Here is an 18900-nt window from a genome sequence, read left to right as displayed (position 1 = left end):
ATCTATGCTAGGTGAGGGGCTATTCTAATACCTCACTCCAGTGATGTGTGGCATGTATGACTGCCTTGTTTCTCTGGTGTGTTCAGATGGAACCTTTTCACCATCATAGATGGGTTAGATTGGCAGCAGCACCTATCTGTAACGATCTGTGCTTTATCGGCTTCTGTGGAAGTGCTGAGGTGACATTAGGAGTCGGCCCCAGAAGTCTCACTGATGAGATGCTGGCACTATGGTCATTCACCCTTTTGTAATAGTAATCTAGTTAAAGGATAAGTTCACCTTTCGGAATATGTTACACCCGAATCCAGACTGGAACATGTTCCTGATGCAACACGTATAGTTAGGGTTTACATGACACAGGGGGTGTTGCCACGCCCAATCATTCATAACTGTAAAATGAAGGACGGTCAGAGATTTTAAAGCAATGCTTGTGCAGAATATTTTTTTTTTTAATGCTCCAGGCTCTCTGATTTCAAAATATATGCAATGTTTGAGGTTTCTTTGTAATCTTCAGGCCTAAAATGTACATTTTAACAGGAAAAATGAAACTAGGCTTTGGCTGCAAAAGAGTTAAATCTTAACAACTGGAGATGTACAAGGTCTTGTGAGTCTAGTCCTTGTCCTTCTTCCATACTGAACTAAGGCTGCTATCTCTTCATCCTATGTTGTAGGAAGGATTCTCCACACCGTCAGAACCTGCTGGATGGAGCCATTCATCTTGTGTTGGAGTCATTAATGATTTCGGTGGACCCTGTATACTTTTTCCATGCTTCGGAATGCCTGTCCTCTATGCTGACCCCTCAGACTTCTGAATGCCGGTCCTCCGTGCTGACCCCTCAGACTTCGGAATGCCGGACCTCCGTGCTGACCCCTCAGACTTCGGAATGCCGGACCTCCGTGCTGACCCCTCAGACTTCGGAATGCCGGTCCTCCGTGCTGACCCCTCAGCCTTCCGAATACCGGTCCTCCGTGCTGACCCCTCAGCCTTCCGAATGCCGGTCCTCCGTGCTGACCCCTCAGACTTCCGAATTCCGGTCCTCCGTGCTGACCCCTCAGCCTTCCGAATACCGGTCCTTCGTGCTGACCTCTCAGCCTTCGGAATGCCGGACCTCCGTGCTGACCCCTCAGCCTTCCGAATGCCGGACCTCCATGCTGTCACCTCAAGATTCACCAGTGTCCCTTACTTGCTGTTACCGGAAGCTCTTTTCTCAAGGCCAGGGGGATATTGCTTTTGTACTTGATGGAGGTGAACGGTTGGAAGGTAGCCGGGACTTGATTTGTGAAAGCTCTGAGGTATTTCATGCCATGCTCCAAGGTGGTTATGCTGAAGCCCAGCAAGGTGAGGTACGTGTGAGAGAGATTCCAGTCTGCGCTTTCCTACCATTGTTACATTATCTTCATGGCTGCGCCAAAGATTCATTGTGCCCTACTTTGAAGAGTTTGCAGCACATGGAACCAGATCAAGAGCTGGTCCGGTCCCCTCTGTCTTCTACCTTGGCTGCTGCTGGACAATTTCTCCTACCTGGTCTACAGTGTGTGCTGGAAAACATGGTGCGAGACTCTATGCTGACTCTGGACAGCCTGCCTGCCGTTTATAACTTTGCAGAGGTTCATGAGAGTGCCCAGCTCAGAAGAGACTGCTGTATATATCTTCTGAAAAGATTGCATCCACCTCCAAGACGGGCGTGCACCCTTCTCCGGTTATGTGAGCAGGCACAGGACAAACGGAGGCTGTCCCAGCATCTGGAGGATGTAGTTCAGAGCAGAGACTGACGTGTACGCCTAGCATGGTATGCACTCTGTGCCTTCTCAGATCCCATAGATCAGTTCAAGTGGCAGTATTTGGGGTGCACATGCCCCTCCTTCCTTGTGTCCCTCAACCAGATGATACTACATAACCAGTGATGACAGATGAGCTTCTCTCTCATCTACGCACAAGTGTTGCACCATAGCAATGCAGAAAATCATTCATAAGCATGTATAATATTTTATACATGTAAGTCTACAAAGTTCTAGTAGGCAACTATTGTCTTCAATAGAGTTGGGTGGTCTCCTCCAGAACTAAATCAACCAGTTTTGGTGCCGACAAGCAGCAAAGAGTTACTGCATCAACAACCTTAGAGTGCTGCCATTCTCCTGACCTTGTCCATGACCCAATTCGGAGCCGTGTCCCTACCTCCGTGTGACCACGTTCTCCTGACCCTGTCCATGACCCAATTCGGAGCCGTGTCCCTACCTCCGTGTGACCACGTTCTCCTGACCCTGTCCAGGATCCAATTCGGAGCCGTGTCACTACCTCCGTGTGACCACGTTCTCCTGACCCTGTCCATGACCCAATTCGGAGCCGTGTCACTACCTCCGTGTGACCACGTTCTCCTGACCCTGTCCATGACCCAATTCGGAGCAGTGTCCCTACCTCCGTGTGACCACGTTCTCATGACCCTGTCCATGACCCAATTCGGAGCCGTGTCCCTACCTCCGTGTGACCACGTTCTCCTGACCCTGTCCATGACCCTATTCGGAGCCGTGTCCCTACCTCCGTGTGACTACATTCTCCTGACCTTCTGCTTGACCCAATTCGGAGCAGTGTCCCTACCTCCGTGTGACCACATTCTCCTGACCCTGTCCATGACCCAATTCGGAGCCGTGTCCCTACCTCCGTGTGACCACGTTCTCCTGACCCTGTCCATGACCCAATTTGGAGCCGTGTCCCTACCTCTGTGTGACCACGTTCTCCTGACCCTGTCCATGACCCAATTCGGAGCCGTGTCCCTACCTCTGTGTGACCACATTCTCCTGACCCTGTCCAGGACCCAATTCGGAGCTGTGTCCCTACCTCCGTGTGACTACGTTCTCCTGACCCTGTCCATGACCCCATTCGGAGCAGTGTCCCTACCTCCGTGTGACCACGTTCTCCTGACCCTGTCCATGACCCAATTCGGAGCCGTGTCACTACCTCCGTGTGACCACGTTCTCCTGACCCTGTCCATGACCCAATTCGCAGCAGTGTCCCTACCTCCGTGTGACCACGTTCTCCTGACCCTGTCCATGACCCTATTCGGAGCCCTGTCCCTACCTCCGTTTGACCACGTTCTCCTGACCCTGTCCAGGACCCAATTCGGAGCAGTGTCACTACCTCTGTGCGACCACATTCGCCGGACCCTGTCCATGATCCAGTTCGGAGCCGTGTCCCTATCTCCGTGTGACCACATTATCCTGACCCTGTCCATGACCCAATTCGGACCCCTGTCCCTACCTCCGTTTGACCACGTTCTCCTGACCCTGTCCAGGACCCAATTCGGAGCAGTGTCACTACCTCCGTGTGACCACGTTCTCCTGACCCTGTCCATGACCCAATTCGAAGCCCTGTCCCTACCTCTGTTTGACCACGTTCTCCTGACCCTGTCCAGGACCCAATTCGGAGCAGTGTCACTACCTCTGTGTGACCACGTTCTCCTGACCTTCTGCTTGACCCAATTCGGAGCAGTGTCCCTACCTCCGTGTGACCACGTTCTCCTGACCCTGTCCATGACCCAATTTGGAGCCGTGTCCCTACCTCCGTGTGACCACGTTCTCCTGACCCTGTCCATGACCCAATTCGGAGCCGTGTCCCTACCCCTGTGTGACCACGTTCTCCTGACCCTGTCCATGACCCAATTCGGAGCCGTGTCCCTACCTCTGTGTGACCACGTTCTCCTGACCCTGTCCAGGACCCAATTCGGAGCCGTGTCCTTACCTCCGTGTGACCACATTCTCCTGACCCTGTCCATGACCCAATTCGGAGCCGTGTCACTACCTCCGTGTGACCACGTTCTCCTGACCCTGTCCATGACCCAATTCGGAGCCCTGTCCCTACCTCCGTTTGACCACATTCTCCTGACCCTGTCCAGGACCCAATTCGGAGCAGTGTCACTACCTCTGTGCGACCACATTCGCCGGACCCTGTCCATGATCCAGTTCGGAGCCGTGTCCCTATCTCCGTGTGACCACATTATCCTGACCCTGTCCATGACCCAATTCGGAGCCATGTCCCTACCTCCATGTGACCATATTCTCCTGACCCTGTCCATGACCCAATTCGGAGCCGTGTCCCTACCTCCGTGTGCCCACATTCTCCTGACCCTGTCCATGACCCAATTCGGAGCCGTGTCCCTACCTGCGTGTGACCACATTCTCCTGACCCTGTCCATGACCCAATTCGTAGCCGTGTCCCTACCTGCATGTGACTGCATTATCCAACCTTGTCCATGATCCAGTATGGAGCCGTGTCTCTACCTCTTTGTGACCGCATTCTCCTGACCCTGTCCATGACCCAATTCGGAGCCGTGTTCCTACCTCCGTGTGACCATATTCTCCTGACCATGACCCAATTTGGAGCCAAGTCCCTACCTCCGTGTGCCCACATTCTCCTGACCCTGTCAATGACCCAATTCGGAGCCGTGTCCCTACCTGCGTGTGACCGCATTCTCCTTACCCTGTCCATGATCCAGTATGGAGCCGTGTCCCTATCTCCGTGTGTCCGCATTCTCCTGACCCTGTCCATGATCCAGTATGGAGCCGTGTCCCTACCTCTGTGTGACCACGTTCTCCTGACCCTGTCCATGACCCAATTTGGAGCCGTGTCCCTACCTCTGTGTGACCACATTCTCCTGACCCTGTCCATGACCCCATTCGGAGCCCTGTCCTTACCGCCGTTTGACCACATTCTCCTGACCCTGTCCAGGACCCAATTCGGAGCAGTGTCACTACCTCTGTGCGACCACATTCGCCGGACCCTGTCCATGATCTAGTTCGGAGCCGTGTCCCTATCTCCGTGTGACCACATTATCCTGACCCTGTCCATGACCCAATTCGGAGCCATGTCCCTACCTCCGTGTGACCATATTCTCCTGACCCTGTCCATGACCCAATTTGGAGCCGTGTCCCTACCTGCGTGTGACCGCATTCTCCTTACCCTGTCCATGATCCAGTATGGAGCTGTGTCCCTATCTCCGTGTGACTACATTCTCCTGACCCTGTCCATGACCCAATTTGGAGCCGTGTCCCTACCTCTGTGTGACCACATTCTCCAACCCTGTCCAGGACCCAATTCGGAGCAGTGTCACTACCTCTGTGTGACCACGTTCTCCTGACCCTGTCCATGACCCTATTCGGAGCCGTGTCCTTACCTCCGTGTGACCACATTCTCCTGACCCTGTCCAGGACCCAATTTGGAGCCGTGTCCCTACCTCTGTGTGACCACATTCTCCTGACCCTGTCCATGACCCCATTCGGAGCCCTGTCCCTACCTCCGTTTGACCACATTCTCCTGACCCTGTCCATGACCCCATTCGGAGCCCTGTCCCTACCTCCGTGTGACCACATTCTCCTGACCCTGTCCAGGACCCAATTCGGAGCAGTGTCACTACCTCAGTTTGACCACATTCTCCTGACCCTGTCCAGGACCCAATTTGGAGCAGTGTCACTACCTCTGTGCGACCACATTCGCCGGACCCTGTCCATGATCCAGTTCGGAGCCGTGTCCCTATCTCCGTGTGACCACATTATCCTGACCCTGTCCATGACCCAATTCGGAGCCGTGTCCCTACCTGCGTGTGACCACATTCTCCTGACCCTGTCCATGACCCAATTCGTAGCCGTGTCCCTACCTGCATGTGACTGCATTATCCAACCTTGTCCATGATCCAGTATGGAGCAGTGTCTCTACCTCTTTGTGACCGCATTCTCCTGACCCTGTCCATGACCCAATTCGGAGCCGTGTTCCTACCTCTGTGTGACCATATTCTCCTGACCATGACCCAATTTGGAGCCAAGTCCCTACCTCCGCGTGCCCACATTCTCCTGACCCTGTCAATGACCCAATTCGGAGCCGTGTCCCTACCTGCGTGTGACCGCATTCTCCTTACCCTGTCCATGATCCAGTATGGAGCCGTGTCCCTATCTCCGTGTGTCCGCATTCTCCTGACCCTGTCCATGATCCAGTATGGAGCCGTGTCCCTACCTCTGTGTGACCACGTTCTCCTGACCCTGTCCATGACCCAATTTGGAGCCGTGTCCCCACCTCTGTGTGACCACATTCTCCTGACCCTGTCCATGACCCCATTCGGAGCCCTGTCCCTACCGCCGTTTGACCACATTCTCCTGACCCTGTCCAGGACCCAATTCGGAGCAGTATCACTACCTCTGTGCGACCACATTCGCCGGACCCTGTCCATGATCTAGTTTGGAGCCGTGTCCCTATCTCCGTGTGACCACATTATCCTGACCCTGTCCATGACCCAATTCGGAGCCATGTCCCTACCTCAGTGTGACCATATTCTCCTGACCCTGTCCATGACCCAATTCGGAGCCGTGTCCCTACCTCCGTGTGACCACGTTCTCCTGACCCTGTCCATGACCCAATTCGGAGCTGTGTCCCTACCTCCGTGTGACTACATTCTCCTGACCTTCTGCTTGACCCAATTCGGAGCAGTGTCCCTACCTCCGTGTGACCACGTTCTCCTGACCCAGTCCATGACCCAATTCGGAGCTGTGTCCCTACCTCCGTGTGACCACATTCTCCTGACCCTGTCCATGACCCAATTCGGAGCCGTGTCCCTACCTCTGTGTGACCACATTCTCCTGACCCTGTCCATGACCCCATTCGGAGCCCTGTCCCTACCTCCGTGTGACCACATTCTCCTGACCCTGTCCATGACCCCATTCGGAGCCCTGTCCCTACCTCCGTTTGACCACATTCTCCTGACCCTGTCCAGGACCCAATTCGGAGCAGTGTCACTACCTCCGTTTGACCACATTCTCCTGACCCTGTCCAGGACCCAATTCGGAGCAGTGTCACTACCTCTGTGCGACCACATTCGCCGGACCCTGTCCATGATCCAGTTTGGAGCCGTGTCCCTATCTCCGTGTGACCATATTCTCCTGACCCTGTCCATGACCCAATTCGGAGCAGTGTCCCTACCTCCGTGTGCCCGCATTCTCCTGACCCTGTCCATGACCCAATTCGGAGCCGTGTCCCTACCTGCGTGTGACCGCATTCTCCTTACCCTGTCCATGATCCAGTATGGAGCCGTGTCCCTACCTGCGTGTGACCGCATTCTCCTTACCCTGTCCATGATCCAGTATGGAGCCGTGTCCCTATCTCTGTGTGTCCGCATTCTCCTGACCCTGTCCATGATCCAGTATGGAGCCGTGTCCCCACCTCTGTGTGACCACGTTCTCCTGACCCTGTCCATGACCCAATTTGGAGCCGTGTCCCCACCTCTGTGTGACCACATTCTCCTGACCCTGTCCATGACCCCATTCGGAGCCCTGTCCCTACCGCCGTTTGACCACATTCTCCTGACCCTGTCCAGGACCCAATTCGGAGCAGTGTCACTACCTCGGTGCGACCACATTCGCCGGACCCTGTCCATGATCTAGTTCGGAGCCGTGTCCCTATCTCCGTGTGACCACATTATCCTGACCCTGTCCATGACCCAATTCGGAGCCATGTCCCTACCTCCGTGTGACCATATTCTCCTGACCCTGTCCATGACCCAATTCGGAGCCGTGTCCCTACCTCCGTGTGCCCACATTCTCCTGACCCTGTCCATGATCCAGTATGGAGCCGTGTCCCTATCTCCGTGTGACCACAGTCTCCTGACCCTGTCCATGATCCAGTATGGAGCCGTGTCCCTATCTCCGTGTGACCACAGTCTCCTGACCCTGTCCATGATCCAGTATGGAGCCGTGTCCCTATCTCCGTGTGACCACATTCTCCTGACCCTGTCCGTGATCCAGTATGGAGCCGTGTCCCTATCTCCGTGTGACCACATTCTTCTGACCCTGTCCGTGATCCAGTATGGAGCCGTGTCCCTACCTCCGTGTGACCACATTCTCCTGACCTTGTCCATGATCCAATGCTGAGCAACCCATATTGGTTGTGAATAAATCATGTGCAGCATCTAACCAGTTTGTCTTGAAGTCGTCATTCTTCATTTATTTGGGGTTGGCATCTACTTCTGCACCGCACAGAGAACATCAAGGGGTTAGACCAATCGCATAGACCAATACACGTAACCCTCAGAAGTGGAGCCCTACAAATGCACTCTTAAGAGATGACACAAAACTGACAGAAGAAAGTGAGATTTGGCAGCAGGACGGGTGTTGTAATCAGCAGCGTGATGGTGCAAACTCGGCTCCGAAGAGAAAGATGTTACGAGAAAAAAAGGCGATATTCCTTTCCCATTGCATTTGGAGAATGAAGGCATGTAGACAGGAGTCCAGGGGAAGAGTACAGCACCAGAGAAGTCTTGTAGAAGAAATGAGTAAGAAATTATGATAATGAAAGGGTTAGGATGAGGGGTTCAGCGCCCAGAGAAGAGTAAAATTTGGGGTACAGCGCCCAGAGAGGAGTGGGATGAGGGGTACAGCGCCCAGCGAGGAGTAGGATGAGGTGTACAGTTCCCAGAGAGGAATGGGATGAGGGGTACAGCGCCAAGAGAGGAGTGAGATTAGGGGTACAGCGCCCAGAGAGGAGTGAGATTAGGGGTACAGCACCCAGTGAGGAATGGGATGAGAGGTACAGTGCCCAGAGAGGAATGGGATGAGGGGTACAGCGCCCAGAGAGGAATGGGATGAGGGGTACAGCGCCAAGAGAGGAGTGGGATGAGGGATGCAGCGCTCAGAGAGGAGTGGGATTAGGGGTACAGCACCCAGCGAGGAATGGGATGAGGGGTACAGCGTCCAGAGAGTAGAAGGATGAGGGGTACTGTTTCCAGAGAGGAGTAGGATGAGGTGTATAGCACCCAGAGGGCAATAGGATGAGGGGTACAGCACCCAGAGAAGAGTAGGATGAGGGGGTACAGCATCCAGCGAGGAATGGGATGAGGGGTATAGTGCCCAGAGAGGAGTGAGATGAGGGGTACAGCACCCAGCGAGGAATGGGATGAGGGGTACAGTGCCCAGAGAGGAATGGGATGAGGGGTACAGCGCCCAGAGAGGAGTGAGATGAGGGGTACAGCACCCAGTGAGGAATGGGATGAGGGGTACAGCGCCCAGAGAGGAATGGGATGAGGGGTACAGTGCCCAGAGAGGAATGGGATGAGGGGTACAGCGCCCAGCGAGGAATGGGATGAGGGGCACAGCGCCCAGAGAGGAGTGGGATGAGGGATACAGTGCCCAGAGAGGAATGGGATGAGAGGTACAGCGTCCAGAGAGTAGAAGGATAAGGGGTACAGTGTCCAGAGAGGAGTAGGATGAGCGGTCCAGAGAGGAGTAGGATGAGGTGTATAGCACCCAGAGGGCAATAGGATGAGGGGTACAGCACCCAGAGAAGAGTAGGATGAGGGGGTACAGCATCCAGCGAGGAATGGGATGAGGGGTACAGTGCCCAGAGAGGAGTGAGATGAGGGGTACAGCACCCAGCGAGGAATGGGATGAGGGGTACAGTGCCCAGAGAGGAATGGGATGAGGGGTACAGCGCCCAGCGAGGAATGGGATGAGGGGCACAGCGCCCAGAGAGGAGTGGGATGAGGGATACAGCACTCAGAGAGGAGTGGGATTAGGGGTACAGCACCCAGCGAGGAATAGGATGAGGGGTACAGCATCCAGAGAGTAGTAGGATGAGGGGTACAACGTCCAGAGAGGAGTAGGATGAGGGGTACAGCGTCCAGAGAGGATTAGGATGAGGGGTCCAGAGAGGAGTAGGATGAGGGTATAGCACCTAGAGGGCAATAGGATGAGGGGTACAGCACCCAGAGAAGAGTAGGATGAGGGGGTACTGCATCCAGACAGGAGTAGGATGAGGATACAGTGCCCAGAGAGGAGCAGGATGGGGTGTATAGCACCCAGAGGGCAATAGGATGAGGGATACAGTGCTCATAGAAGAGTAGGATGAGGGGTACAGAGCCCAGAGAGGAGTAGGATGAGGGGTACAGAGCCCAGAGAGGAATGGGATGAAAGGTACAGCTCCCAGAGAGGAGAAGGATGAGGGGTACAGCGCCCAGAGATTAGTAGGATGAGGGGTAGAGCATCCAGAGAATGGGATGAGGGGTACAGCACCCAGCGAGGAATAGGATGAGGGGTACAGCATCCAGCGAGGAGTAGGATGAGGGGTACAGCGCCCAGAGAGGAGTGGGATGATGGATACAGTGCCCAGAGAGGAGTGGGATGAGGGGTACAGTGCCCAGAGAGGAATGGGATGATGGATACAGTGCCCAGAGAGGAGTGGGATGAGGGGTACAGCATCCAGCGAGGAGTAGGATGAGGGGTACAGCGCCCAGAGAGGAGTGGGATGATGGATACAGTGCCCAGAGAGGAATGGGATGAGGGGTACAGTGCCCAGAGAGGAGTAGGATGAGGGGTACAGCGCCCAAAGAAGAATGTGATGATGGGAACAGTGCCCAGAGATGAATAGAATAAGGGAGTAGTGGACATAAGAGATGAGTTTTAGTGATTTGGGGGGTGGTCTCAGGGCTACCTTGTCCCCAAGTAGAAGAGGAATAAGGAAGGTTACCATTGCTGATGGGAACAGAAGAAGAAAGATTGGATCTTTTGAGGGTTCCTCCCGAAGGGAATACCTCTATGTAAAGGATAGACCTCAGAGATGGCCGTGAGATCATGTAGGAGTCACGGGAAGATGCCTCTGTAGTAGAAGGTTGCACAAGGCGTGTAGAGGGTTGTATGAAGAGGATGGATAAGCTCAACCAGATTAGAAATAAAGTTTATTGAGGTTCATCCAATAAACATAAATAAGTACAAACATTAAACAAGTCAATGAAAAGTGTTCCAAAGCACTGATACGGCACAAAAAAAGGAAAAGAAAACAATACCTGTAAATAAATCAACAGTCTGTCCACAACCAACTCAGTAGGTGCAAGGCCTGGAACAGCTAACCAGTCCTCCCATGGTTTATGGCCTTTGTGCTGAAAAATGAATTTCCCTAATCTGAGAGTATCGCCCACATACGTGACCCATTCTATGAGCGGGGGGTTCTATCAGACTTCATTGTTGGAGGAGAAGCCTACGAGCCTGGAACAGGGTCCTACTAACAGCGGCCATTTTGGAAGTCTGCTAATGGGAGGTCGTCTAGTACACTCAAAATGTAGCAGGTAGTGTTCAGTAGGGACAGTAATGTGGAAAGCTGCATTTTTGTTGGTAACAATATCTGCCCAGTACCAATGAAGTTTGGGACAGTGTCATAGAAGGTGAATAAGACCCCCCTGAGCAGCAGCACCTCTAGTACAGAGAGGACATGGAGGAGACCCATGCGATGGAGCTTGAGAGGGGTGTGATGGGTACAGAGTAGTATGTAGAGCTGTGAAAGCCTATGACTGGTATTGAGGGAGCTAAGCAAGACAGGTTCCAATGGACTATCCCACAACTCCTCATCCAATGAGCCTACATCCTGCACCCATTACAGGGATGGCCTTCTAGGTATGGGAAAAGTAGCATGTCACAGCACCTGGATATGAAGCCCTTTGGATCCTTTACCAATTGATGGGTGTGGGGGATAAAGGGTCAGAGGGCCCTGGGCTCAGACAGCATGGTGAAGCTGAAGATAGGAAAACTTCAGTGTGGAAGGGAGGCAGAAGGCAGCACATTGGTCAGTAAAAGTATGGAAAGATCCATTGCCAAAGATCTGCTTCAGGTAAGGAATTCCATATTGCTTCCACACCGAAGGTGTTCTAGTTCCCCCTAGGTTGTGGTGTGCCAGATGGGACTATACTCAGTGAATGCCTCTACCCCCTGAAGGGCTCTTACCCTAAGCCATACCTTCTGGAGTAGTGTGTAAGTGGGCAACGCCTTATGACTGAAGAGAAGATGAATCCAGCACAACAGGAATATCTAAGGTTTTCATATGGTGTCACATAATAGTGGGCAGAGGAAGGCTACTGGGTAGAATAATTGAGCTGGCCACTCCATAACATCCATCTTGTTGGTCTGGAACCAAGATGTTGCACATTTACTGGTGTGTTTGGGGTCGTTGTCTTGTTGGAACCCCCATTTCAAGGGCATTTCCTCTTCAGCATAAGGCAGCATGACCTCTTCAAGTATTCTGATGGATTAAAACTGATCCATGATCCCTGGTATGCGATAAATAGGCCCAACACCGTAGTATGAGAAACATCCCCATATCATGATGCTTGCACCACCATGCTTCACGGTCTTCACAGTGTACTGTGGCTTGAATTCAGTGTTTGGGGGTCGTCTGATAAACTGTCTCCGCCCACTAGACCCAAAAAGAACAATCTTACTTTCATCAGTCCACAAAATGTTGCACCATTTCTCTTTAGGCCAGTCAATGTGCTCTTTGGCAGATTGTAACCTCTTCAGCACACGTCTTTTTCCCAACAGTGGGACTTTGCGGGGACTTCTTGCAGATAGCTTGGCTTCACATAGGCGTCTTCTAATTGTAACAGTCCTCACAGGGAACGTCACACCTTCTTTCATCTTCCTGGAGCTGATTGTTGGCTGAGTCCTCACAGGGAACGTCACACCTTCTTTCATCTTCCTGGGGCTGATTGTTGGCTGAGTCCGCCCCATTTTGGCTATTCTTCTATCCATTCCAATGGTAGTTTTTCGCTTTCTTCCGCGTCTTTCAGGTTTTGGTTGCCATTTTAAAGCATTTGCCATCATTTTAGCTGAGCAGCCAATCATTTTCTGCACTTCTTTATATGTTTTCCCCTCCAATCAACTTTTTAATCAAGGTATGCTGTTCTTCTGAACAATGTCTGGAACCACCCATTTTCCTCAGAATTTCAGAGAGAAATGCACTGTAACCAGCATGTCCAACATTTGCTGCCTTCCTTCCTTAAATAAGGGCAATAATTGCCACCTGTTTATCAAAGAATGAATGACCTCACTAATAGAACTCCACACGGCTATTATTGTGAACACGCCCCTTTCAATGAGTGATTCAATGACACAGAATCAGGAGGAGTTCCCCATCATCATCAGCCGGCTGCTTCCAGGGTAAGGCTGCCAGTGCCTCTGGGAGGAGGGTGAGGGCGCTGCACCTGGGTATGCGTTCCTCCATACTACTGTTAGTGCCACATCAACCTCCACAGTGCCTCCAAATGTCACCATCCTCTGGGGGGGGTTATCAAAATATCTCCCCCCCCACGGGATAATACTCTACACCAAAACCTTCACCAAGGGGAAGAGTGGGATTCATAATAAACATGGCAGTGCCCCCGCCCAGGAACCCCACCCAGGACAGGACCCACACTCAGGACATGGCCCCCACTCAGGACATGGCCCCCACCCAGGACAGGACCCCCACTCAGTACATGGCCCCCACCCAGGACAGGAACTCCACCCGGGACAGGACCCCACTCAGGACATGAAATCAACCCAGGACATGGTCCCCACCAAGGACAGGACACGTCCCCCACCAAGGACAGGACCCCCACTCAAGACATGGCTCCCACTCAGGACAGGACCCCCACTCAGGACAGGACCCCCACTCAGAACATGGTCCCCACCCAGGACAGGAACTCCATCCAGGACAGGGCCCCCACTCAGGACATGGCTCCCACTCAGGACAGGACCCCCACTCGGGACAGGACCCCCACTCAGAACATGGTCCCCATCCAGGACAGGAACTCCATCCAGGACAGGGCCCCCACTCAGGACATGGCCCCCACCAAGGACAGGACCCCCACTCAGGACATGGCCCTCACCAAGGACAGGACCCCCACTCAGAACATGGTCCCCACCCAGGACAGGAACTCCATCCAGGACATGGCCCCCACTCAGGACATGGCCCCCACCAAGGACAGTACCCCCACTCAGGACATGGCTCTCACCAAGGACAGGACCCCCACTCAGGACACGGCCCCCACCCAGGACAGGAACTCCACCCAGGACAAGACCCCCACTCAGGACATGGCCCCCACCCAGGACAGGACCCCCACTCAGGACACGGCCCCCACCAAGGACAGTACCCCCACTCAGGACATGGCCGCCACCCAGGACAGGACCCCCACTCAGGACAGGACCCCTACTCAGGACACAGCCCCCACCCAGGACAGGGACTCCACCCAGCACACGGCCCCCACTCAGGACAGGACCCCTACTCAGGACATGGGCCCCACCCAGGACAGTGACTCCACCCAGGACAGGACCCCCACTCAGGAAAGGGACTCCACCCAGGGCACGACCCCCACCCAGTACAGGGACTCCATTTAGGACAGGACCCCCACTCAGGACAGGCCCCCTACTCAGGACACGGCCCCCACCCAGGACAGGGACTTCACCCAGGACACGGCCCCCTACTCAGGACAGGGACTCCACCCAGGACAGGACCCCCACTCAGGAAAGGGACTCCACCCAGGATACGACCCCCACTTAGGACACAACCTCCACCCAGGACAGGGACTCCACTCAGGACAGGACCCCCACCCAGGGTAGGGACTCCACTCAGGACAGGACCCCCATCCAAGACAGGGACTCCACCCAGGACAAGGACCCCCACTCAGGAAAGGGACTCCACTCAGGACAGGACCCCCATCCAAGACAGGGACTCCACCCAGGACAAGGACCCCCACTCAGGAAAGGGACTCCACCTAGGACAGGGACTCCACCCAGGATAGGACCCCAACCCAGGGCAGAGACTCCACCCAGGACACGACCCCCACCCAGGACAGGGCTCCCACCCAGGATAGGGACTCCACTCAGGACAGGACCCCCTCCCAGGACAGGGACTCCACCCAAGATAGGGACTTCACCCAGGATAGGGACTCCACTCAGGACAGGACCCCCACCCTGTACAGGGACTCCACCCAGGACAGGACCCCCATTCAGGACAGGGACTCCACCCAGGACAGGGACTCCACCCAGGACATAACCCTTACCCAAGGAAGAACCCCAACCCAGGACAGAGACTCTACCCAGGACACGACCCCCACCCAGGACAGGGCTCCCACCCAGGATAGGGACTCCACTCAGGACAGGACCCCCTCCCAGGACAGGGACTCCACCCAAGACAGGGACTTCACCCAGGATAGGGACTCCACTCAGGACAGGACCCCCACCCTGTACAGGGACTCCACCCAGGACAGGACCCCCACTCAGGAAAGGGACTCCACCCAGGAGTCCCTGTGCTTCACTACTACCCCCGGGGCGATTTTCCCCATCCAGGAACTGTTACCCTTGCTGGACCTATGACCTCCCTGAGAATCTTCTCCCTGTGCTGTGTGCTAACTCCACCCCTCCCGTACCCCTAAGTTCCTCAATAATCGCCCCCACATCGGGTTCCCTGGGAATGGCCTCCTTGTTCTCTCTCTGCATTCTTAGTACATCGGGGACAGTGGAGTCCAAAGCCACAATAATGAGAGAATTTGCCACAGAAAGCAGAGACCCTGCGAAGGAATGTGCTCTTCATTCAGGAAATCACAATATTGGATGTGAAAAGCAAACGAAATGTGGAAATATTTTTGATTGTTCGTCCAATCATCGAATGTACAAAGAATGATCCTCTTACATGTGGAATCCATGGAAATGGGACTGCCGTACAGAACGCCCCCCAGATCTCGGAACTCTCCGGAAAACGTCTTCTGCCCAAAAGTCCCCCAACCTTCCCATATCTCCAGTCATTCCGCAATCCCGAGCTCTGCCAGATGGGGGCGCTCCAGTCCAACGTTCCCTTCTACAGGAATCTCACTCCAGAGACAGGAAATCATTTCTCCAAATTGTTTCCAGAAACATCGAACTGGGAGAGAGCCAAAAACCGAGCAAAGAGATGGGGGTGGGGGCACACAGTGACAGACCGCGCACAGACACGGCGACAGACCGTCCACAGACACGGCGACAGACCGTCCACAGACACGGAGACAGACCGTCCACAGACGCGGCGACAGACCTTCCAGAGACACGGAGACAGACTGTCCACAGACACGGCGACAGACCGTCCGCAGACACGGAGACAGACCGTCCACAGACACGGCGATAGACCGTCCGCAGACACGGCGACAGACCGCCCGCAGACACGGAGACAGACCGTCCACAGACACGGCGACAGACCGTCCACAGACACGGAGACAGACCGTCCACAGACACGGCGACAGACCGTCCACAGACGCGGCGACAGACCTTCCAGAGACACGGCGACAGACCTTCCACAGACACGGAGACAGACCGTCCACAGACACGGCGACAGACCTTCCAGAGACACAGAGACAGACCGTCCACAGACACGGAGACAGACCGACCGCAGACACGGCGACAGACCGTCCACGGACACGGAGACAGACCTCCACGGACACGGCGACAGACCGTCCGCAGACACGGCGACAGACCATCCACAGACACGGCGACAGACCTTCCAGAGACACAGAGACAGACCCTCCACAGACACGGCGACAGACCGTCCGCAGACACGGCGACAGACCGTCCGCAGACACGGCGACAGACCGTCCCCAGACACGGAGACAGACCGTCCGCAGACACGGAGACAGACCGTCCGCAGACACGGAGACAGACCGTCCGCAGACACGGCGACAGACCGTCCGCAGACACGGAGACAGACCGTCCATAGACACGGCGACAGACCGTCCGCAGACACGGCGACAGACCGTCCGCAGACACGGAGACAGACCGTCCATAGACACGGCGACAGACCGTCCGCAGACACGGAGACAGACCGTCCATAGACACGGCGACAGACCGTCCATAGACACGGCGACAGACCGTCCGCAGACACGGCGACAGACCGTCCGCAGACACGGAGACAGACCGTCCGCAGACACGGAGACAGACCGTCCGCAGACACGGAGACAGACCGTCCGCAGACACGGCGACAGACCTTCCAGAGACACAGAGACAGACCGTCCGCAGACACGGCGACAGACCGTCCGCAGACACGGAGACAGACCGTCCGCAGACACGGAGACAGACCGTCCGCAGACACGGAGACAGACCGTCCGCAGACACGGCGACAGACCTTCCAGAGACACAGAGACAGACCGTCCGCAGACATGGCGACAGACCGTCCGCAGACACGGCGACAGACCGTCCATAGATACAACCCTAAGGACAGAACACAATGGGACAGAATGGGACCGCACGGAATGCCTCATAGGAACTCATTGAGTTTCATCTCCATCATGAGTGCTATGTGGGGTGTGATGGAGATGAGGACACAGACAGTTCTTATTTCAGACACAGGGAGGATGGCAGCTCTTCGTCAGACATGTGGTTTTCCGTCTCTCTTGGTGTTTATATCTCCACCGAGGAACAGACTTCTGTTTCCCATAAAAGGAGAAAAATAGACGAGGAGGGACCCTCCCAACCCACATCCATCCCCATTCCTGCAACCCTGCGAAACCCTCATTCTGACCGCCAGACTCAGCCTGCATGTCAGTTCTCTCCGCTCTGCTACCCTCCACACTGCCCTCCAGACTGCCCTGCTACCCTCCAGACTGCCCTGCTACCCTCCAGGCTGCCCTCCAGACTGCCCTGCTACCTTCCAGACTGCCCTCCAGACTGCTCTGCTACTCTCCAGACTGCCCTGCTACCCTGCAGACTGCCCTGCTACCCTCCAGACTACCCTCCAGACTTCCCTGCTACCCTCCAGACTGCCCTCCAGACTGCCCTGCTACCCTCCAGGCTGCCCTCCAGACTGCCCTGCTACCTTCCAGACTGCCCTCCAGACTGCTCTGCTACTCTCCAGACTGCCCTGCTACCTTCCAGACTGCCCTCCAAACTGCCCTGCTACCCTCCAGACTGCCCTCCAGACTGCCCTGCTACCCTCCAGCCTGCCCTCCAGACTGCCCTGCTACCTTCCAGACTGCCCTCCAGACTGCCCTGCTACCCTCCAGCCTGCCCTCCAGACTGCCCTGCTACCTTCCAGCCTGCCCTCCAGACTGCCCTGCTACCCTCCAGACTGCCCTCCAGACTTCCCTGCTACCCTCCAGACTGCCCTCCAGACTGCCCTGCTACCCTCCAGACTGCCCTCCAGACTGCCCTGCTACCCTCCAGACTGCCCTCCAGACTGCCCTGCTACCCCCGAGACTGCCCTGCTACCCCCAGACTGCCCTGCTACCCTCCAGACTGCCCTGCTACCCTCCAGACTGCCCTCCAGACTGCCCTGCTACCTTCCAGACTGCCCTCCAGACTGCCCTGCTACCTTCCAGACTGCCCTCCAGACTGCCCTGCTATCCTCCAGACTGCCCTCCAGACTGCCCTGCTACCTTCCAGACTGCCCTGCTACCCTCCAGACTGCCCTCCAGACTGCTCTGCTGCCCTCCAGCCTGCCCTCCAGACTGGTCTGCTACCCTCCAGCCTGCCCTCCAGACTGCCCTGCTACCCTCCATCCTGCCCTCCAGACTGCCCTGCTACCCTCCAGACTGCCCTCCAGACTGCTCTGCTGCCCTCCAGCCTGCCCTCCAGACTGGTCTGCTACCCTCCATTCTGCCCTCCAGACTACCCTTCAGACTGCCCTGCTACCCTCCAGACTGCCCTGCTACCCTCCAGACTGTCCTCCAGACTGCTCTGCTACCCTCCAGATTGCCTTGCTACCCTCCAGACTGCTCTGATACCCTCCAGACTGCCCTGCTACCCTCCAGACTGCCCTGCTACCCTCCAGACTGCCCTCCAGACTACCCTGCTACCCTCCAGACTGCCCTGCTACCCTCCAGACTGCCCTGCCGATTGCCCTGCTGCCCTCCTGACTGCCCTGCTACCCTCCAGACTGCCCTGATACCCTCCAGACTCTCCTGCTACTCTCCAGACTGCCCTCCAGACTACTTTGCTACCCTCCAAACTGCGCTGCTACCGTCCAGACTGCCCTCCAAACTGCCCTGCTAAACTCCAGATTGCCCTCCAGACTGCCCTGCTACCCACCAGACTGCCCTGCTACCCTCCAGATTGCCCTCCAGACTGCCCTGCTACCCTCCAGACTGCCCTCCTGACTGC

The 18900-nt window shown here is 55.4% G+C and overlaps 1 protein-coding gene across 2 annotated transcripts in view; it reads left to right on the top strand.

The window, feature by feature from the left end:
* The window catches only part of LOC149429361 (armadillo repeat-containing protein 5-like), a 30595-nt gene that overhangs the window by 8303 nt on the left and 3392 nt on the right, over nucleotides 1–18900 (top strand). Inside the window, exon 3 of one of the 2 annotated variants that reach the window (XM_089666497.1) lies at nucleotides 672–1790. In XM_089666497.1, coding sequence (XP_089522623.1) covers nucleotides 672–1773 — 1102 coding nt within the window. In that variant the 3' untranslated portion in view covers nucleotides 1774–1790. Of the gene's footprint in view, nucleotides 1–671; nucleotides 1791–18900 lie in introns of those variants that run through there. The other variant, XM_089666498.1, reaches the window with a different exon arrangement.

This window comes from Staurois parvus, unplaced genomic scaffold, assembly GCF_062004578.1.
Source record: "Staurois parvus isolate SC_StPar_1 unplaced genomic scaffold, SC_StPar_1.0 ptg002738l, whole genome shotgun sequence".
NCBI classification, from domain to species: domain Eukaryota; kingdom Metazoa; phylum Chordata; class Amphibia; order Anura; family Ranidae; genus Staurois; species Staurois parvus.
Note: the sequence above shows the minus strand (reverse complement) of the source record. Positions and strands in the feature narration are given on the sequence as shown.